Source organism: Hyperolius riggenbachi, chromosome 2 (assembly GCF_040937935.1).
Source record: "Hyperolius riggenbachi isolate aHypRig1 chromosome 2, aHypRig1.pri, whole genome shotgun sequence".
Lineage (NCBI taxonomy): Eukaryota > Metazoa > Chordata > Amphibia > Anura > Hyperoliidae > Hyperolius > Hyperolius riggenbachi.
This window is the reverse complement of record NC_090647.1, coordinates 311,118,995-311,142,604: the sequence shown is the minus strand read 5'-3', so window position 1 is coordinate 311,142,604 and position 23,610 is coordinate 311,118,995. Positions and strand designations below refer to the sequence as shown.

General features: G+C 42.6%; 1 protein-coding gene across 1 annotated transcript in view; it reads left to right on the top strand.

The window, feature by feature from the left end:
* LOC137546527 (protein argonaute-1) overlaps window positions 1–21,880 on the top strand; it is an 83,209-nt gene extending 61,329 nt beyond the window's left edge. The window contains exons 12-19 of the mRNA XM_068269092.1: window positions 6,287–6,471; window positions 8,347–8,506; window positions 9,980–10,070; window positions 12,335–12,529; window positions 12,619–12,753; window positions 18,630–18,731; window positions 18,905–19,104; window positions 19,201–21,880. Coding sequence (XP_068125193.1) covers window positions 6,287–6,471; window positions 8,347–8,506; window positions 9,980–10,070; window positions 12,335–12,529; window positions 12,619–12,753; window positions 18,630–18,731; window positions 18,905–19,104; window positions 19,201–19,309 — 1,177 coding nt within the window. The 3' untranslated portion in view covers window positions 19,310–21,880. The remainder of the gene's footprint in view (window positions 1–6,286; window positions 6,472–8,346; window positions 8,507–9,979; window positions 10,071–12,334; window positions 12,530–12,618; window positions 12,754–18,629; window positions 18,732–18,904; window positions 19,105–19,200) is intronic.
* The last annotated feature ends 1,730 nt before the right edge of the window (window positions 21,881–23,610 follow it).

The following is a 23,610-nucleotide window of genomic DNA, read 5'->3' as shown; positions in this document are numbered from 1 at the left end:
TATAAGTGTGGCACAGAGGGGTTCTGCTGTTGTAAATACTTAAACAAGGCTTCATCAATCACATTATTGGACATAGCATGTTGTAAGATCTTAAGGATATACCGTTGAATCCTAGGCAAAGGGTCAACATCAAGTAATGCATAGATATCATGATCAGCAAGTTGTTTTTCTATTTCACCAAAATAATGTACACGGTCCATTACAACCACAGCCCCGCCCTTATCTGCTGGGCATACCACAATGTCCTCATTGCTCTGTAGTGACATAAGTGCCATACTCTCAGATCTAGACAAATTATGGCTAACTTTAAACAGGCCTCCCTTAAAGTTCCGCTCAAGTTGTTTCATATCCTCACTAACTTTAGCCATATACGAATCAATTAGAGCATGACTTGGTGGCCTAAAAGTACTAGAATTACGTAGACCAGTGTCTTTCAAATGTAGACAAGTATCTTGATCACAGTCATGATCCTGATAGGAGCTAGTGGGAGGAACATTACTGAAAAAATTCTTTAACTTAACAGTACGAAAAAAACGATAAAGGTCCTGCTCCAATTGAAAAAAATCAGGAAAATTAGTCAAACTGAATGACAGTCCAAAATTAAGGACTCTCTCCTCTGTAGTAGTAAGAGTGTAAGATGAAATATTTACCACTAAGGTCTTTTCCATCAATGGCCCCTCCTGGGGCGTAGGTTCATCACCTTGACCGGAGGTTTCCCTTTTGGCCCTCCACCGCCGGCCGCCCCTCCGCCTCCTACTTCTTGGGGGCGAACCGGGGTGGGATCTCCAGAAGTGGCTTGATCATCAGAAGAACCAGTTCCTGAGGTCCCCCCACCAGGCTGTCTCCTGGGTGGTACCCTCCTCGGACGTCTATGCGGTTTCTGGTGTGTGGATGACACAACCTTCTGCCATGGATATACATATCCTGAAGAATAATCATTTTTGTCCCGATTAAATTTAGCTCGCTTGCCATCCTCCATGGTTTTAGTGTAGCTCTCCATCTTAGTATCAATGGATTCAATGTATGCCTTAAACTCCTCTTGGGATAGATGTTCCTCAATGGAACGTTTAGACTCACAGATCTTAGTTTCCAAGATAGGCAGCTCTTTCTGTATGCGTACAATGGTGAGCAACATAGAATCATAAGAAGCCTTGTTCCAGATCTTCTCCCAGGTATTACAGAACTCAGTGTCCTTGGGAAAGATCAAAGGGGCCACATGTGCTCTAACCCCCCTGGGGATCCTTCTGGCCCTGCAATAATCAGCCAGCGTCTTAGCATGAAGATCAAGGTTGATCCAGGTCTTTCTATAAGCTTCAAATTCAAATTGGAGTGGTTTAACATCAGGTCTAGCCAAAAAGGGTGTACCAGTCCCCACAGATGCCAGGATAGAAGCTGCTTGTGCACCAGAGTAGAAAAAAGTGTCCTCCATCCGTTCCTCTGTATTAGTCATCGTGCTTCAACTGGAAAATGGTACAATCAAACGTGTGCAAAGGTGATTCCAGGAGCACCGAAGAAAAAAAAATGAAAAAAGGTGTGCCACGGTCCCACCCCAGTACCAAGGGGTCACAGTAATGAACTCCAACAAGGACCGGCACCACTCCAGTGTGTTTATAGCTCAAATACTTTAATGATACATCACAAGCAACGACAGACTGCTGTTTCGGCCTTCCATAGGCCTTTGTCAAGTTGCACAAGAAGATACAACCATAAAATGCATAACATCACACTTATATACAATCATGCACCACCCATTGGGTGCCATGAGACCAAAAGTGACCAATCCTGACCAGACTGTCAAGGCGGACCTGATGGGGAACATCCAATGCACCAAAATCACCAATCAGGTGAACGAGATTCAAAAAAATACCCACCTGTGGCAGACTGGCGGAAAACCGCCGCTCAGATGACCCCAGACGCGCCGCCAATGCACTCAATACCGCCAGGTACACGTCAGGCGGGGGCGGAAGTGACGTCATGATCACATGACACACCAACGTCCAATCATCGTAGCCGGCAAGCATCCAATGGGGACACCGAGCGGCTCCATCGTCATGACAGTGGGCGGTGCGGCAACCCAGCGTAGCCATAGCTACACAAAACAGGGGGGTTAGAGCACATGTGGCCCCTTTGATCTTTCCCAAGGACACTGAGTTCTGTAATACCTGGGAGAAGATCTGGAACAAGGCTTCTTATGATTCTATGTTGCTCACCATTGTACGCATACAGAAAGAGCTGCCTATCTTGGAAACTAAGATCTGTGAGTCTAAACGTTCCATTGAGGAACATCTATCCCAAGAGGAGTTTAAGGCATACATTGAATCCATTGATACTAAGATGGAGAGCTACACTAAAACCATGGAGGATGGCAAGCGAGCTAAATTTAATCGGGACAAAAATGATTATTCTTCAGGATATGTATATCCATGGCAGAAGGTTGTGTCATCCACACACCAGAAACCGCATAGACGTCCGAGGAGGGTACCACCCAGGAGACAGCCTGGTGGGGGGACCTCAGGAACTGGTTCTTCTGATGATCAAGCCACTTCTGGAGATCCCACCCCGGTTCGCCCCCAAGAAGTAGGAGGCGGAGGGGCGGCCGGCGGTGGAGGGCCAAAAGGGAAACCTCCGGTCAAGGTGATGAACCTACGCCCCAGGAGGGGCCATTGATGGAAAAGACCTTAGTGGTAAATATTTCATCTTACACTCTTACTACTACAGAGGAGAGAGTCCTTAATTTTGGACTGTCATTCAGTTTGACTAATTTTCCTGATTTTTTTCAATTGGAGCAGGACCTTTATCGTTTTTTTCGTACTGTTAAGTTAAAGAATTTTTTCAGTAATGTTCCTCCCACTAGCTCCTATCAGGATCATGACTGTGATCAAGATACTTGTCTACATTTGAAAGACACTGGTCTACGTAATTCTAGTACTTTTAGGCCACCAAGTCATGCTCTAATTGATTCGTATATGGCTAAAGTTAGTGAGGATATGAAACAACTTGAGCGGAACTTTAAGGGAGGCCTGTTTAAAGTTAGCCATAATTTGTCTAGATCTGAGAGTATGGCACTTATGTCACTACAGAGCAATGAGGACATTGTGGTATGCCCAGCAGATAAGGGCGGGGCTGTGGTTGTAATGGACCGTGTACATTATTTTGGTGAAATAGAAAAACAACTTGCTGATCATGATATCTATGCATTACTTGATGTTGACCCTTTGCCTAGGATTCAACGGTATATCCTTAAGATCTTACAACATGCTATGTCCAATAATGTGATTGATGAAGCCTTGTTTAAGTATTTACAACAGCAGAACCCCTCTGTGCCACACTTATACATATTACCTAAGATACACAAGACTTTGGTACGCCCACCTGGGCGTCCCATTGTGGCAGGAGTGGGTTCTGTTTTTGTCCCCCTGGCACAATATCTGGACAAAATATTGCAACCTATTGTACAGCTGGTTGATTCATATCTAAAAGATACTGGTATGTTCCTTGATAGATTACGGTCTATCCCCACCCTGGATGATGATATGTTTTTGTGACTTTGGATGTGGAGAGCCTCTACACCTCCATCCCTCATGATGGGGGTGTAGAGGCTACCGATTGGTTTCTTATGACACACTCTGATTGTACGGTTGAACAGCGGAAGTTTCTTATTGCCTTGCTGGAAGTGGTTCTTAAGTTTAATTACTTTGAATACAAGGGGCGATTCTATGGACAACTACGTGGCACTGCGATGGGTTCGAACGTGGCCCCCTCCTATGCAAATCTTTATATGGGGTTGTATGAGGAGACATTCGTCTACCTCAACCCCCTATTCCGCCAGCATTCAGTTTGCTGGTGGAGATTTATAGACGATATATTTTGCATTTGGAGGGGGCCGCGTTCGACTTTGGACGATTTTATCCAACAAGTCCATAGTCAGTGCCCACCCATTAAATTGACTGCAACTTGTGATAGGGATTCTGTTTCTTTTCTTGATGTCAGGGTGGTTCGGAGTGGTAATGTAATATCTACTGATCTGTTCACTAAACCGACAGACAGAAATTCCACACTACATTATCATAGTTTCCACCCTGAGCGTGTCAAGAATAGTATCCCTCGCAGTCAGTTTATGAGAGTAGATAGGATTGTCAGTGAACCTGGGGTCTGTGAGAGACGCAAGGCGGAACTAGCCTATAAGTTTCGCTCACGAGGATATCCAGCTGCTAGTCTGGAGGTGGATGCGCCATTTCGGCGGTCCAGGCCCAGACAGATGAATCGTATACCATTTGTATCAACCTACAATACTTGTAGCGATCTAATAGTCGCCATTGGTATATCCTACGCGACGGTTTACCGAGAGTACCTGAATTCCGTTATCCGCCCCTAATGTCCTTTCGCCGGGCCCCAACAGTCAGGGATAAGTTACGCATCCGTACTGCCCGCAGACCACAGGTTCCTAGGGGTAGGAATGGTATGTTTCCTTGCATGGCATGCCACATGTGTGGTAATGTCATGCGTGGTGATACATTCCATCACCCCACTTCAGGGGCCACTTTTCATATCCGAGATAGATACACATGTGATTCTACTCACGTGGTGTATCTTATTAAGTGTCCCTGTAGTTACATCTATGTAGGTATGACTACACAAACCCTTAAAAGCCGTGTTTCATCACATAAAACTGCCATTAGGAATTACACGGCAGGACAAGCAGTGTCTGACCATTTTACCATGTGCCAGCATAGTGTAGCCCAATTCAAGGTGATGGCCATTGATGGGGTGCCCAGGGATTGGAGGGGAGGAGATCGTGTTAAGGAGCTACTCCGCAGGGAAGCCGGGTGGATCAAGAGACTGGGTGCTATGGATAGAGCAGGCTTAAACAGAGAAATTGATTTCTCTTTTTGTATTTGAACATAATTTTATAACATTTGTTCCACTGTTTACCATATTCAGTATATGTGTGTTATTGTTCTCATACTTAATGTTGTTTTTATATGTTTTTATCTTTCAGATCATCCTGACCTGACAGTCTATGTGGCAGCGCTCCATTGCGGACAGTGGGTTGTGAGTATAGTGCGGATTAAGTATAATGTATGTTTATGTTTTGTGTAGCTATGGCTACGCTGGGTTGCCGCACCGCCCACTGTCATGACGATGGAGCCGCTCGGTGTCCCCATTGGACGCTTGCCGGCTACGATGATTGGACGTTGGTGTGTCATGTGATCATGACGTCACTTCCGCCCCCGCCTGACATGTACCTGGCGGTATTGAGTGCATTGGCGGCGCGTCTGGGGTCATCTGAGCGGCGGTTTTCCGCCAGTCTGCCACAGGTGGGTATTTTTTTGAATCTCGTTCACCTGATTGGTGATTTTGGTGCATTGGATGTTCCCCATCAGGTCCGCCTTGACAGTCTGGTCAGGATTGGTCACTTTTGGTCTCATGGCACCCAATGGGTGGTGCATGATTGTATATAAGTGTGATGTTATGCATTTTATGGTTGTATCTTCTTGTGCAACTTGACAAAGGCCTATGGAAGGCCGAAACAGCAGTCTGTCGTTGCTTGTGATGTATCATTAAAGTATTTGAGCTATAAACACACTGGAGTGGTGCCGGTCCTTGTTGGAGTTCATTACTGTGACCCCTTGGTACTGGGGTGGGACCGTGGCACACCTTTTTTCATTTTTTTTTCTTCGGTGCTCCTGGAATCACCTTTGCACAGGCCCTCTTTAATATATAATGGTTTGCAATGTGCAAAGCTTTATGCATTTCACATACACCATATTTTATCATTATTATTTGGCTGTCTGGGGTTTAAATGCTGACTTCTTCTTGTGCTAATGTCAGATTCTGCTTGGCTGGACTAAATAGCAGACCATGAGCTGTCCAAACTCCTCCCCCTATTTCATCACCTCCTGCGGAAAGTAACTTGGAAAGAGCTAGGAGTTGGCACCAACCACTCTTTGTGAACACTTCCTCCCTGAGCTGCACAAGAAGAAGCAGAGGGAGGAGATGTGTGTTGGCTATGTGCAGTGGGTGGTTGAAACTCCTGCTCTGCTTGCTGCTCTATACTTTGTGCGTAAGTGTTTGAGTCATGTGACTGACTTTTCAAAAAGGAATCTCTATGGAACAGCAGCATACATATGCATAATTGTGTGAGAAATTGCATAGTCCTCTATTCAGCTCTACATACAATAAAAAATCTGGGAGGATAAACTCGGGCTTTAATAAGTTATTCCAAAGGGACAAATATTTTATCAGCTTTTTTTTGTTTGTTTGTTTGTCTGTTAAAACTTTCTAGGAATTTTACTGACCAACTGAGAAAGATCTCAAAGGATGCTGGGATGCCCATTCAGGGGCAGCCATGCTTCTGTAAATACGCGCAGGGCGCGGACAGTGTGGAGCCAATGTTCAGACACCTGAAAAACACATATTCCGGTCTCCAGCTTATTATTGTGATACTGCCAGGAAAAACACCAGTATATGGTAAGTGAACAGACATGCATGCTCCCAGTGTCATACTTGAATAAAGATCTCTAAGGCCTGGTGCACACCAAAAAACACTAGCAGATCCGCAAAATGCTAGCAGATTTTGAAACGCTTTTTGTTATTTTTCTGTAGCGTTTCAGCTAGCATTTTTCGGTTTTGTGAAGCGTTTTTGGTGTAGTAGATTTCAGATATTGTTACAGTAAAGCTGTTACTGAACAGCTTCCGTAACAAAAACGCCTGCAAAAACGCTCTGATCTAGCGTTTTTCAGAGCGGTTTGCGGTTTTCCTATACTTAACATTGAGGCAGAAACGCATCCACAATCCAAAAAATGCCTCACCCCGGGAGTATGCGTTTCTGCAAAACGCCTCCCGCTCTGGTGTGAACCACCCCATTGAGATACATTGACCAAGCGTATCCGCAGCCGCAAGCGGCTGCAGAAATGCTGAAAAAGCCGCTCGGTGTGCACCAGCCCTAAATGTGTGTTAAAAATCGACAACTGTCACTATATATTTGATTAGGTACTGCTATATACTGAACTTGAAAGCCAACCCTAGCATTTAAAGAGGATCTGTATTGCTAAAAAATTTCCCCCGGAGGGGTAAGACTCTGGATCCTATCGAGGCTTCCAGCGTTAGAGCTCCCCGAGCAGCGGGGATGTAAATATTTACCTTTGCGCCTCCAGCGCAGCCACAGTATTCGTGAGACTGCGCAGTAGAGTGGACCCGACTGGGATTGACTATCATCGCCCATTTCCGAGCGGAGAGCCGCAACAGCACCCCCGCTGGAACAGGGAAAGGTAAATATTGCACAGCCTGACAAATTGTCCGCTGTGCATTCAGTGGGCTGCAGCGAGACCATGGTGGGACACAGGAGGACGGGGGGAGCCTCAATAGGATCCAGAGGCTTCCTCCTACCGAGGTGAGTAACCCCCAGGGGAACTTATGTTATTACAGTCTCTTTAATCCTCTTAGCACTCTAGTCCTATCTCTCCCATCCATTACAAAAATACTGTATATATTTTCCCCCTCCCACCCCCTCTCCTCTTCTCCCAAACAAGTTTTTTTACATCTCCTCTCCAATAACATTTTAATTCTTCTGTCTCATAAAAAGGGGCCCTCAATAACAAACACAGCCCACACCATAATTTAGTATAGACATTTCCTCCCCCAAATAACCAGTAGCAAGTCAAGCCATCCTGTCCATCCTTCATGATATGTTCTCCTCTCATACTGCAGAATGACACAGAGAAGGAGGTTGAACAGTATATGGCTCCTTCTTCTGTAGGATTTATTTTGTTCTGTTCTTGCTTATCCATTATAAACCCTAAGCACATGTCATGTGCAGTTGCTAGTACATGAAAAAGCAGCACAGAACTACACTGTACAATTTCCTTTACTACACAACTACAGGTTAAAGGGACTCCGAGCACAACTCATGGGCATGCCTGTAAGCCAGACTTCCAACAAAGTCTTGCTATGACCCCTCTGGAGGTGCCACTTGCAATGGCCATGCGTGTCACTTCCTCTTCCTGCTTCATTCAGTGATGCACTTCTCTAACAGAGAAGACATGGGTGACCCGGAGGTTATAACATAGCCAAGATGGCAGCAACGATTTTTAAATTGAAATCGAACGAAAACTATTTGGTGTAGAACGGCAATTCAGGCATCAAATGAAAGAGGAGAGCATAAGCTACAGAAAGGTATGCATCTTTAACTACTTTGCAGTACTGGTCGGAGTCTTAAAGACATACCCATGAGAGGTGCTTGGTGTCCCTTTAAAGAGCAAGATAGTTTTTTGTAATGGAAGATCCTAAGCCTAAATTCAGCAGTGTTGAGATTTTCTTTGAACTAACTGTTTATCTATTTTGCAGCGGAAGTAAAACGTGTTGGAGATACATTACTTGGAATGGCCACCCAGTGTGTCCAAGTAAAAAATGTGGTGAAGACTTCTCCACAAACCCTCAGCAACTTGTGCCTGAAGATCAATGTCAAATTAGGTGGGATCAACAACATCTTAGTGCCTCATCAACGGTAATTTTTTTTTTTATTTTTTTTTTTATTACTCTCTGCTAAAGTTAAACTGCTATACCCAGGGCTGTGGAGTTGGTACAAAATTCATTTGACTCCTACTCCTCCTTTTATGGTACCTTCGACTCCTCAGTTTATGATACCTTCAACTCCGGCTCCTCTATTCTTTTCAATATAATAATGTATTTTTCATGTTAAAAGTATGTGATCTAAAATATCACATGTTGGCCATCCCAGCCTGTCATTGCTGAGGTGAATGAGGAGATTGGTAAAGTTTAGGTCTTAAATTTATTGCTAAGCCTTTCATTGTAGCTGTTTTGTAGGAAATTGGAGGAAACTGCAGACATTCATTAACCTTGAAGTGTAAACTAAACACACAAAATTCAAACAATAAGGTTTTGTTGCTATTAAGTGGCAATAAAATTAACTACAGTTCAGATCCTTTGCTCATTTTTAACTGCCTAACGACTGCTCAACGCCGATCGGCATGAGCAGCGCGGCAATTGGTGTGAAGTGCTAGGGGGCGGAGATTGCAGGGGATCGCGCGTGCATCCTCGCTTGAATGACGGAGCTCCGCTTCGTCATCAGCCTCCCAGCGGCCGCTAGGGACTGTTATACGGCAAAACCACTGTCTAATAACACTTGTACAGCACTGGGCTCTAAGGCAGCGCCGTACTGCGGACAGCCGTGTGACACGATGTCCCCCTGGGCGGCAGAAAAGTGATCCGCTGTCATAGGCTGAAACCTACGACAGCCGATCATGCTGATTGGCTGGTGGGGGGGGCGAGGCTATAAAAATAAAGAAAAAAAGACCAAATTTTAAAATAAAACTAATATTTCTAAAAAAATAAACATCCTGGGAGTGATCATAGCCCACCAACAGAGAGCGCTATTGGTGGGCAGAAAGGGGGGAGGGGGATCACTAGTGTGCTGAATTGTACTGCCCTGCAGCGAGGCCTTAAAGCTGCAGTGGCCTAATTAGCAAAAAATGGCCTGGTCACTAGGGGGGTTTAACACCGCGGTCCTAAAGAGGTTAAAAGCAGATCATTACCTAAACCCTTACAGCTCAAATAAAATGAAATACACATTATTTACTTGACTTTAATTCTGCTTTAATGTACACATTTCATTTCAGAGCAACTCAGCCTGTTATCTTGATCTTTTTTAAAATGTCTGTTTTTAACACTGATATCTGACTATAATGCTTTTTCGGTTCCTCTTCTGATAAAGTTTGCTAATCAGAGAGTGGATGGAAAATCAGAACTAATACTGTACTTGCTGCAGGTAAATGATGCGCAAAGTATTATAGTTACAGAATTAGCTCTATCACATGGAATCTGGTAATGGCAGGTGTACTTAAAAGTTCAGAGATTTCACTACTTTCTTTTTGCTAGATTTTTTTGTTTAATTTAGGTGAGGGTATCTGCATGCAGTGTGTAGAATGTTAACAAGTTATATTTCTTTTCTTCCTGACAGCTCTGCAGTCTTCCAGCAGCCGGTCATCTTCCTTGGAGCAGATGTCACACATCCGCCTGCTGGGGATGGCAAGAAACCCTCGATTACTGCTGTGAGATTATACACAACAATAATTAGTGATACTAGTAGATTAAATGTATAGCTAAAAGAAAATATTTGTCATCAAGTAGAGTGTTGCCCTTTGGTTTCAGGTGGATTTTAGCGCATGTTCATCTATAGAACATTTTATGCTTTTTTTGCTCTATGTGCAGGAATATTTACAGACCCACTAATTACTTATGTGCATTTTAGATATGCTTGTGTATGCTTGTGTTTAATATGCACATATTTAATTTGTTGTGATTTTAAAACGTATATACAGGAAACAGTGTTGTTTGGGTTCAAATTTACCCTCACTGCCATATTAATCAAGGCTTGAATAGTTTCAATTAAAATCTAAAGTCAAATTAGGTCCACCATCCTCCTGCCCCTTACACACACAAAAAAACTATCACCCACCAAGGCACTTATGGTTCAGAATCTGCTGTTTTCATCTACACCAGTTCTAAGTTTAAATGCCTTGCTGTTTGGTCACATAATTCAATCAGTATGGAGGAGGATCACACCTGTTCAGACCACTGATTGACCATGTCTTCCAAGTAAGCCTACCCTCACTGACATAAGGAGATGAAGTAGTGGTGTCTGAAGCAAGAGTAGGTCTTATTAAAGTGGAGTTAAACTCTATCCAGAAAGCTTATCCTGGCTGTCAGTGGTTACATTTTCTGATTAGAAGAACAGTGCAAACTGTGCAAAAAATTAAAATGTTTACACACGGAATGCTTTTAAATGTTCTTTTATGTATCTAAAGCTGTCTACACAAGCAAATTAAATGTATGTACTTGTGGTGCCACATCCTCCGTCTGTTGTAATATTTAGGAAATGAGGCCACGTTAACCGTTCTCTGCTAATTTACAGTACACTTTTCTTGCCAGAAGATGTCACTGATGTAGTTGCTTAAAACTTTGCAAACTAAAACATTTTTCCATGCAGAACACTTTATTCAATGCCTATTCTCTTCAATCTCATGGTTTCAAGCAGTAAAAAAAATTAGATATAGGTGCGCTCCCACAATTTACAGATTAGTCAGATTGATCAGAATTCAAAGAGAAAATAACAGCATGTATACAGCAGCTCCTGCCCCCCTCAGCCCAGGCAATTAGCCTGGTGGATCGACCAAGGGGAGTGCTCTGCCCACTCACTTGGCTCCCGCGTGACACCACTCCTGCCCCATTCTGGTGCCCCCCCCCCCCCCCTGCAATTGGTCCTGCACTGTTGCTGGGAGGATCTGGATCCAGAACCTGCCCTCCTGGGCAATATGCCTCGTTTGTGTACAAGGCTTAGGAGCAGGTACTTAAATTTTAGTTTATGTTGTTTAATCTCACCTTAAAGTAGAATACTTAGGGTAAGATGCCCTTATTGAGTCCAAGACTGCTGTAAACTAAAGGTATAAGCTGCAATGTTTACTTTTATTTGATTAAAGTTTTAGCCTGGCGATGCCATATTTAATGCAGAGTATCTTAATTAGGATTCAGGGCTCTTACACAGTGGGATGTTGCGTTGCAGGGGACGTTAAGGTCGAATAACGTTCCCCTAATGCAACGCATGGTGGTGCTAAAGGTGGACGCTACATAGAACCACGTTATGCGGCTCTTGGTGCGCCGTTTTCGTTCGATAGAACCGGCAATAATTTATATGAATCATTGCTAGCAGGCAGAGAATGGTTCAGATGAATCATTGCTAGCAGGAAGAGAACCGGCATTGCAGTGAATATTAATTAGCCATGTGGCTAGGCAAAATAACGGACTCTCCCCTCCTCCTCTCCTGCACACAAAAAACAATAAAACAACATTACTGAGCATGTGCAAACAGTCTAACGCGGCTAAAACCACAGCATGCTGCACTTTCATAGAACGTGCAGCGTTACACTGTAACGCAATGTGGGCACTGTGAACAGCCCATTGATTTTTCATTACTGTGAGTTGGGTTGCGTTACAGGCTGCTCTAACGTGCGCCTGTAACGTCCCACTGTGAAAGCAGCCTCAATCATGACACACTAGCACACTTCCAAAAGGAGAGTGCTAAGCAATGCCATCTAGCAATTAGCTGATTCATGCAACCAATGCTAATTTTCCCGTCAGTTTAGATTACTGAAATGAAAATAACCATGGCCATTTTGGCTTAACATTTTTTAAAAGTTATTTGACTTTTTAATACTCTGGAGGGGGTGCATCAAACCCTTATTGTAGCGTTTTAGTGAATTCACCTCTTGTCTTTCCTGCCTGGGTACTGATTCAGTAATTTTTGATTTTAATGCAGGTTGTAGGCAGTATGGATGCTCACCCAAGCAGATACTGTGCCACAGTGAGAGTACAGCGCCCTAGACAAGAGATCATTGAGGATTTGTCATACATGGTGAGGGAGCTTCTCATTCAGTTCTACAAGTCTACACGCTTCAAACCAACTCGGATCATATTCTATCGAGATGGTGTTCCAGAAGGGCAGCTTCCACAGGTAAATGTTCGTTTTAACAATCCTTTTAATTTTATGTTTTCCTTTGTGAAATCTGCCCCAGTTTTTACTTATTTATTTTTATTTGTCAGATATTGCACTATGAGCTATTGGCTATCCGTGATGCCTGTATTAAGCTAGAGAAAGACTATCAGCCAGGAATCACCTACATTGTAGTACAAAAACGTCACCACACACGCCTATTTTGTGCAGACCGCAGTGAACGGGTAAGTGATACTTTGGTTATGTACTTGTGGTGCCACATCCTCCATCTGTTGTAATATTCAGGAAATGAGGCCACGTTAACCATTTTCTGCTAATTTACAGTACACTTTTCCTGCCAGAAGATGTCACTGATGTAGTTGCTTAAAACTTTCCACTGACTAAAACATTTTTCCATGCAGAAGTTAGAACACTTTATTCCATGCCTATTCTCTAAAATTTTATGGTATCTAGCAGTAAAAAATAGGTGCGCTCCCACAATTCACAGATTAGTCAGATTGATCAGAATTCAAAGAGAAAATAAACTTCATGCATGGCTTTCTGCATCTTAAGTGTTACACCAAAAAACCCTAACAAAGTTACTTTAGTTTTTTCAGATGGGAAGAAGTGCTTCCTTTAGGGCCCGTTCACACTGCACGCGTTTCCAGACGCGTTTTGGAAACGCGTGCAGGTGGCCAAAACGCACGACATCAGACATTGCATAGAGTGCAATGTCTGATGTTCACACTGCATGCGTTCCGGACCTGTGCGGTCCGGGAACGCATGCTGCACGCAGATTTTGCAAAAACGCGTGGCTGTCCCATTCACTTTTCAGTGATGGGATCAGCCACGCAACGCACACAAACGCGGATGGCCATGCGTTCGTACGTGTTGCGGTCCGCACGCGTTCCGCACGCATGGCCATCCGCATTTCTGATCTGAACGGGCCCTTATGCAATTCTTTTTCAAACATCTTTCAACCTTTCAACGCATTTTCTTACTCTTGACCAAATCACATCCCTGATTTTTGGCAGTAATTTCTTTAGAGAAAGCTAGAGAATCGATTATAGCAGAGTTCCCCAACCCTGTCCTCAAGGCCCACCAACAGTACATGTTTTGCAGAAAACCACAAACATGCACAGGTGAGGTAATTAGTCTCAGCAGAGCTGATTAACTACCTCTGTGGATTTCCACAAAACATGCAGTGTTGGTGGGCCTTGAGGACAGGGTTGGGGAACACTGGATTATAGTACAATATTGTTGTTCCAATGCAGGTGCAGTCCCACCATCAGGGTGTACCAAACGCATGTGTAGCTTATGGGGAGCAACCCCTTGAATCACAATTGACATAGAGGGGCTGCCCATACTGACAAATCTCACAAAATGGCCATGGTTTCTCCATCACCAATGTGGCCATCACCCTCAAGCCAATCAATCCATTCACCCTCTTTGGTTGCTGTCCAAATAAACAGAGCAGCTTGAATAGTATAATTGATCACATGGGGACATCTTTACTGCTGACAGGTGATGTCTGTAGAAGGAGATGCTGCTTTTTTTTCAGTTGGAAACAACTCTTATTTCCCACAGTGCAACAAGGCACCCACAGTGTGATGTCAGCACCCTGGTACTGACATCACGCTGTGGGAGAGGTTTCACTACAATATCAGTCACACAGAGTACCCTGATGAGCCATTTGAGAAAAGGTAAAGATTTCTCTGAGGTGGGTATCCGCAACAGATTGGGACAAGTTCAATCCTTGGTTACATTTTTGCTTTAATATTGCATTGCATTCTTCAATAAAAAGAGTTTAAAAAAAATTAAGACGCCCATAAATCATTAGCAACAGAATTTAAATTGGTATTTCAAGTAAGAAGAAATGGCAGTTTTATAAGATGTAAACACTACCAGCCCAGAGACATTGGTTAGAAACTATGGCAGCACAGGGATACCAAGATTTACTATGGACCTAAAACAAATGCAGACCGTGAGAGCACATTGCAGGGTCACAGTGACCCTCAGCATTTCCTGTCTGTTAACTATGCTAATCAGAAGCAAAAAAAACCCCCCCAAAAACCTAAAAACAAATTAGTCCTAGTAGTAGTTAATTCATTAATGTAGATTTTACAGGTACATGTAGGCAATCCACAGTATCTGTGGCCTTGTTCAAAGCAGTCAGCAGGTCAGAGTACTTTTTACCAATCACTGCTCAGTTTCACAAGATATTCTTCCCACACTTTAGTGTCAGTTTCAGGGGAAATCAATAAGTGTATCTTAACCAAATCCCTGTGTGAATGACCGGCGCTATCCATGCGACAGCACTGTCATTCACAAAAGCCGATACTTACACGTCCACGCATAACTTCCTGATTGCGTAGTAATACTATGCATAGGGATGTTATGCTTGAGGACATCTTGTGGCCAAATACTAACACTACATCTGACATATTTTTTTTTTTTTTTTTTACACTAACAGACTTTTTTTTATTACATTTAATATTAACCCCTTACCTCTCACCCCTTACCTCTTACCTTTGAATATATATGTCAACAGGGTATATTACTGTTACTTTATAAATTATGGGCTTGTAATTAGTGATGGACACAAAACTGAAAAAATGTACCTTTATTTCCAAATAAAATATTGGCCCCATACATTGTACTAGGGAAATATTTTGAACGTTGCAATAGCCGGGATAAAAAGCAAATACAATGTGTAGGTTTCAATTACTGTAGCATTTATTATTTTAAAACTATAATGGCCGAAAACTGAGAAATAATTTTTTTTCTTATATTTTTTTTTTTGTGTTATTTATTTGTCTTATTTATTTATTTGCCTTATTTATTTCTTGTTAAAACACATTTAGAATAAAATAATTCTTAGCAAAAAGTACCCCCCAAAGAAAGTGTAACTGGTGGCGAAAAAAACAAGATATAGATTGTTTTGTTGTGATACAGGGGGATGCGAAAGTTTGGGCAACCGTATTAATAATCATGATTTTCCTGTATAAATCGTTGGTTGTTATGATAAAAAATGTCATTTAAATATATCATATAGGAGACACACAGTGATATTTTAGAGAAGTAAAATGAAGTTTATTGGATTTACAGAAAGTACGCAATAAATGTTTAAATAAAATTACGCAGGTGCATAAATTTGGGCACTGTTGTCTTTTTATTGATCCCAAAACCTTTAGAATTGGAACTCAAATTGGCTTGGTAAGCTCTGTGGCCCCTGACCTACATACACAGGTGAATCCAATTATGAGAAAAAGTATTTAAGGTGGCCAATTGTAAGTTTCCCTCCTCTCTTAATTTTCTCCGAAGAGTAGCAACATGGTTGTCTCAAAATAATTCTCAAATGACCTGAAGACAAAAATTGTTTACCATTATGGTTTAGGGTAAAGATACAGAAAGCTGCCTCAGAGATTTCAGCTGTCTGTTTCCACAGTTAGGAACATATTGAGGAAATGGAAGACCACAGGCTCATTTCAAGTTAAGGCTCAAAGTGGCAGACCAAGAAAAATCTCAGATAAACAGAAGCGATGAATGGTGAGAACAGTCAGAGTCAACCCACAGACCAGCAACAAAGACCTACAACATCATCTTGCTGCAGGTGTAGTCACTGTACATCATTCAACCATTCGGCGCACTTTACACAAGGAGATGCTGTATGCGAGAGTGATGCAGAGGAAGCCTTTTCTCCACCCACAGCACAAACAGAGCCGCTTGAGGTATGCTAAAGCACATTTGGATAAACCAGCTTCATTTTGGAATAAGGTGCTGTGGACTGATGAAACTAAAATTGAGTTATTGGGCGTTATACATGGAGGAAAAACACCTGCTACCTACAGTAAAATATGGTGGTGGTTCTGTGTGGCCAGTGTAGGGACTGGGAATCTTGTCAAAGTTGAGGGACGCATGGATTCCACTCAGTATCAGCAGATTCTAGAGACCAATGTCCAGGAATCTGTGACAAAGCTGAAGCTGTGCCAGGGCTGGATATTTCAACAAGACAACGACCCTAAACACTGCTCAAAATCCACTTAGGCATTCATGCAGAGGAACAAGTACAACGTTCTGGAATGGCCATCTCAATCCCTAGACCTGAATATAATTGAAAATCTGTGGTGTGAGTTAAAGAGAGCTGTCCATGCTCGGAAGCCATCAAACCTGAATGAACTAGAGATGTTTTGTAAAGAGAAATGGTCCAAAATACTTTCAGCCAGAATCCACTCTCATTGGAACCTACAGGAAGCGCTTAGAGGCTGTAATTTCTGCAAAAGGAGGATCTACTAAATATTGATTTTATTTATTTTTTGTGATGCCCAAATTTCTGCACCTGCCTTATTTTGTTTAAACAACTACTGCGCACTTTCTGTAAATCCAATAAACTTCATTTCACTTCTCAAATATCATTGTGTGTGTCTCCTATATGATATATTTAACCACCCTAGTGGTATGGACGAGCCTGGCTCGTCCAGCTAAAACTTGCTGAAGTCGGTATTGACGAGCCAGGCTTGTCAATGCAGCCGGGGAGATTTCTAGCTGCTCTGCGCCGCCGGCTCTGTTTTTTTTTATTGTGGGTAGCGATCTGAGCTACCCACAATGTGGCAACCTGCATCCATCAGTCCCAGTGAAGCCTGCATAGAGCAGGCAGGGCAGAGTAGTGGCATGTCCCCCTCACCCTGCTGCTTTGCAAATTACCTCCTCTGATCTTCCCTTCCCTCCATCTGATCCTCCCTCCCATCTGATCCCCCCCTCCTTCCGATTCATTAGATTCCCCCCCCCCCCCCTCCCTGTCACTCCCCAGGGGCTGCCGAGAGATGAGCAAATGTATAACTCACTCTCCAACGACCATCGCCCATTCTCCTTTGCCACAGCTCCGGACTACTATTCACTATACTGGAGATGCGGCTTGATGACGTCATCAGCCACGTCTCCGGTATAGTGAACAGTAGTCTGGAGCGGTGGCGGAGGAGAATGGGCGATTGTCGCTGGAGAGAGTCTCTGGTGAGTTATACCACGTTTGCTCATCTCTCAGCAGCCCCCAGGGATTGGCAGGAAGAGAGGGGGGGATTGGATTGGGCAGGGATGGAGGGAGGAGAGATCGGATGGATTGGAAGGAGGGGGGATCAGATGGGAGGGAGGAACCCCATAGCTGGCCTGGCATACCTATACTGCAGAAACTATAGCTGGCATATCTATACTGTGGCACATATAGCTGGCATACCTATACTGCGGAAACTATAGCTGGCATATCTATACTGTGGCACATATAGCTGGCATACAAGGTTGTCCAAACTGTCGCATTCCACTGTAAGTAGTAATAAAGCTATAGGCTAATGAATGGAAGGAGCACTGACAGGTGAAAATTGTTCTAGTTTTTTAAGGGGAAGAACCAGTGGAGGTGAAGTGGTTAAGCTACAGAAAAGTACCAATACAGCTTCTTGGAAACCAGGCTGAGATCACATAGCTTATGAAATATACCATATGAACTCATGGATGGACTGATGGCATCAGTCATGCAGCATGCACAGTGTGAAAGGACCCTCATTGTTTATTGGGGTCACAGAAGATCATTGGAGTATATACTCAGCTACAGTAATTGAATGTATAAAAGGATGGTCAAGGAAATGCTAATAATTCAGTTCTTGCTAATGTATGCAGTTTGAGATGCAACATTTTAAACACAGTAGCTGCTGCATTTAATTTGCAAGCTGTAGAATTTTCCATACAAGTTGCATCAACATATAATTATTGGCACCTCATTGACATCCCTAGACGTAAGCTGTGCCTCTTTGGGGATGATCCTCAGAGAAGTGAGTTATTGCTTAGTGTACTAGGAGGTAGGACATGCAGACCATTGGATCTTCACCTCTGAAGAATGGTGTAATCATGGGTTTGGATTCATATTGTCAGGGTAGCATCAGTCTGCTGCTTCTACCTTAGCTGAAGGGAGTCCATCCCAAATAACATTGCAATACATTTTCTATGTTTCTATACTTTTGGATGTCTTGGTATGAATGATAAGTCATTTACAACGCAATAGCTTTTTGTTTAGTTAGTATCCAATACTTTATTTACAAAGTATTTCGCTAACACCCCATGTTTGTGTTCACAGATTGGAAAAAGTGGAAACATTCCTGCCGGAACAACTGTAGACACCAATATCACACATCCCTTTGAGTTTGATTTTTATCTGTGCAGTCATGCAGGTATCCAGGTAAAGTACATTGTGTCCCTTTAAAGATTGTCATCTCATTACTACTAAGCATTATGCAATACAATGCTGTTTACTTACTGATCTGAGGTAGTTGCAAGAATGTAACACTGTGCTCTAATGTGGAACTTCTAGCCATTCTAACAGGGTTTCTGTTTTTTGTTTTTGCTGTGTAGGGCACCAGCCGTCCATCACATTACTATGTCCTCTGGGATGATAACCGGTTTACAGCCGATGAACTTCAGATTCTTACCTACCAGCTATGTCACACATATGTCCGTTGTACAAGGTCTGTTTCCATACCTGCACCAGCTTATTATGCTCGACTGGTGGCATTCAGAGCACGATACCACCTAGTAGATAAGGAACATGATAGGTATGTGGCTCTGTTTACAGTTTACTCTTTGAAATCAAGCTACTTTTGTCAAATCTTCCTAGTGGGATCTTTGATGGTTGTTTACATCTCTTTCAGTGGTGAAGGTAGCCATATCTCTGGACAAAGCAATGGGAGGGACCCACAGGCCTTAGCAAAGGCAGTACAAGTTCACCAAGACACATTACGCACCATGTATTTTGCCTGATGACCTGCCTCAGTTTTTCTTGTAGACTTTTTTGATATGTGAGTTGTTTGACCCATATCGTACCTCATTGGCTCAGAGCAGTTTATTTTCTGAAGTCTAGAGCCTTACCCACAAAGGGTACCTCACAGCAAACTGAGAATTCTTGTAATATCCTACAGGACTAACTTGGAATTACTTCAGACAGTAATGAAGACAATGCTGTTTTTTGCATGTTGTGGGAATGTAAGAGCGCACCATTTCAGCAGATCTCCTTTGGTTGCCACAGTAAATTCCCTGAAAACTTGAAATGCAATACTGTAAGCAGATAACCTGAAAAGCTCAGCGCAGTGCTGCAGTGGAGAAGGTGGAAGGCGTATTGCAGGTTTATGCTTATGTGTACTGGATAAAACAAACAGTTTTAAGCCTTAAACAAAAGCTAAATCTGTTGTTTTCCCATCCAAGCAACCAAGATTCAACGAGGTAATCTAGAAGCATAGAAAACGTCCCTTGAGGATTCCTCCCACACCATGTGTTTCACAAAACCAGCACAATAAGGCCACTTCAATTTGTAAAAACAACGTTCAGCCACAGGTCACCTTGGTTCTGGTGTCATTGCTGTTTCCTCCTTTTTAAAGAGATGCATTATATGGATTAGTATGGAATATTACAAGACAAGACATCAGATCTATGCCATGTTCACAACAGGGGACTCACTTTCCACAGAGCATGACAAACCAACCACAAAGAATTGAATGCTCACTTCTCCATGTTTCCCCTGAAGTGTGTTGGTGCCATATGGTCTTACGTTGAGGCAAAATGGAGCTAGGTTATTCAAAGCAATAGGGTGTTTTTTCCAATGATGACCTGACTCCTGCGTGCCTTCCTGTCTCAAACCAGTTGTTTGCCACATGTACGAATGCACTTGACAAATTGTAAAACTGAAAAATCACTGGTTGGTAGAAGCCACAGCGAATTGTGCAAAGTGCCTTGACCCATTTAAGTGCTAGAAAAGAGGTTGTTTCTGCTTCTCCAGCATTGCAGAGGTATGTAGTGGCACTAGAAGCACCAGCTTGTTGTAAACAAATTTACTGGAGGTTAATTCATCATCATTCTTTGCACAATTTCTAAAAGCAGATGTTTGCTTTGTATAGTGGCTGTCACTGCTGCTCACATTTCAATTTCCTAAACTGGAAAGGCCCTTGATCACAGTTCCAACCTCACCTGGAATCAGGATAACTTTTTATTCCGAGATGTGTTTTTATTTTTTGTATGTGCACTTGTTCATACCACACAGATCTTCGGTTTTACTGAATCATAAGCTGCTGCACATGGATGGTCTTTGTGGAAGTTTACCAGTGCAAAGAGGACTTTGGAATGTGAAATGGGAGTCACTACAACGAGATAGCAATGCCAACCAAGATTAAGTAAGAACTCTGGAAGTTATATCCTGTATACTGGCCATTACTAGAACCAGCTGTCCATTTAGGTTACCATTGGTGCTTTCTGTATGTTTTTATGGTAAAGACTATAATGAGGAGGCAACATATTACATTATGACTCAAAAAGTTATATACATTTAGAATGCAAGCTTAAAATACCACTGCTGCTCAACTGTAAACCCCTAAATATCAAAACCCACATGTGAGGTTTTACTCTGCGATGCTTATCAATACACAGCCTGTCATCTAATTCTCACACGCATGCACACGTGTTGAAGAGGCTTCCACAGCCTTGAGCAATGCCCTCTAATGGCCGAAAGGAGTGATGACTAGTTGATGGAAATTGAGAACCTGCAGAACATGCTGATTTGAAACTCCGCATGCAGGGAGCTGAGGAAAAGCATTCCATGTAGGTGTTTCAGCTTCAGTGGTTTATGGCTTTGACAGCAAAGTTGCATTTGAAATTAAATTGCACTTCAAAGTAATTCTTCATAAGATTCACCCCCTGCATTTTATTTTTTTACTATATAATATTAATAGCGCTATAGAAAAGTAACATGGTTAGTGTACAAATAGTTGGTAAAGGATGCAGCTTTGCAACCCTTGTGCTGCATGATTTTGAACTGTCATTGCGACCAGGGTCTCCACAGTGCCATTCAGCAGATAAGAGAATATCCCACAGCTGTCCTAGCCTGTAAAACTGCAGGCCTCTCTGCTGCACCCATTAGTATGTAAGAATATCCTATCAGAGCTAGAACCTACAGAACAAAGAATGTAGGCGGCATGTCATATAGAAACAGCCATCATGGATTCCCAGCACATGCTGCTGATATGACACATACAGAAGCACACATGGGACATCCTTGCACTCTGGATACAAAAGATAATTTTACTGCTAAATCGATTCTAAATGGCTTTCTGGTCAATAACGCAATTCTAATGCATTACTGTTTTGCCCCTGCGAAGGCATCTGCATGTCTGTTGTTTCATGAACATTTTTTATTAGCAGTATGTATACTATATACAACAGTGCTATGGCTGTTCCCTGCATTCACTGCTTGCCCCTGCTGCCTGCAACAAACTGCCACACTGTGTGTCTCAGCATTGCTCAAATATCTCTAAACTGAATATTAAATCTGGGACTTGTAATCTTCTCATTAGGTCTGATTTGGATTTGAACAGGAAGGGGGTGGATTACAGAAAGAAGGGACCAGGCTGATCTGCAGTATCATTTCTTAAAATGACAAGTTTGCTTAAACTATCGCAGTCATAGTTATAATCCACATACTGCCCAATTAGCAGCACAGTCCTCATAACCTTTAAAGTGATTGATTTAGTTCAGCATATCCCTGCAAAATGCTTCTAGGTTTAGCTAGTCTTGCTGGCTGTTCAGAGGTTTGCAGTGGTAATCATGCTTACTTGATGCCAACAAAATCAAAGGTCTAGTGCATCTTTTTATTGAATTTAACTTTAGCACTATACAGTACATACCATGCACCCCACTGAATACAAACAGCTGGTTTGTAAGGTGGTTGTTAGGCTGGCAGCATAAATATATTGGTTTTAAATTTGACTGTGTCCCAGAACTGAACAACTGTATAGTATGAGAGTCATTTTGACTGGATATGAATGGGGATGGTCAAGGTTGACTATCAAACTGGAGAGCAAACAGTCTGCATGCATGGCTAACGTTAGAGAGACTACATATATGTCTGATAGGGGATTGTCTGGGGACCAAAGGGAGTTGGAGTGCAGCCCCAGGAGGTGTGAAATCACTGATGCATATTCACAGGTTTGTGCAGGGGGGTTTCCCAGCTGTTAAGGGGTCACACGGGCAGATTTGTCAAAATTAATGCAAGGAAACTAGTATGTTACCAGAGCAGATGCTCTAATCAAGGGATCAGATACAGTAGCAAGAAAAAGTATGTGAATCCTTTGGAATTATATGGATTTTTGCACAAATTGATCATAAAATGTGATCTGATCTTCATCTCAGGCACAACAATAGACAATCACAGGCTGCTTAAACTCACACAAATAATTACATGTTTCCATGTTTTTATTGAACACACCATGTAAACATTTACAGTGCAGGTGGAAAAAGTATGTGAACCCTTGGATTTACTAACTAGTTGAACCTCCTTTGGCAACAATAACTTCAACTAAACCTTTCTTGTAGTTGCAAATCAGACGTGCACAACAGTCAGGAGAGATTCTTGACCATTCTTTACAGAACTGTTTCAGTTCCGCATTATTCTTGGGGTGTCTGGTGTAAATCACTTTCTTGAGGTCATGCCACAGAATCTTAATCGGGTTGAGGTCGGAATTCTGACTGGGCCACTCCAGAAGCCGTATTGTCTTCTGTTTAAGCCATTCTCTTGTTGATTTACTTCTATGCTTTGGGTCATTGTCCTGTTGCAACACCCATTTTGACCATGTTTGGTATTAGTTTAAGGAGACTGTGATTGTCTATTGTTGTGACTTAGATGAAGATCAGATCACATTTTATGACCAATTTGTGCAGAAATCCATATAATTCCAATGGGTTCACATACTTTTTCTTGCTACTGTGAATTGCTCAAGCAGCTTCTCCACTATTCCACAAATTGGCTCCAATTTCTCTTGCTTTGGTTTTGATAGACTTGCCACACTTAACTGTAAAATTTTGAATGTTGAAACCTCAGCAGGCTGCCCAAGGCCATCTACCCGCCACACATTCAGTTTCCTTGGCGGTAACCCCAAAATCTGTAGCTCAGAGTGGTAATCCCGAGTTGGATCCATGGAAGGTGTGTCATGTGCAGGGCTGCCACAGATCTATCTAGCAGTATGATTTTAAGGGTCTAAAAGCATGTGAAAAAATTGCTCCGCTTTTAAACAATAAAA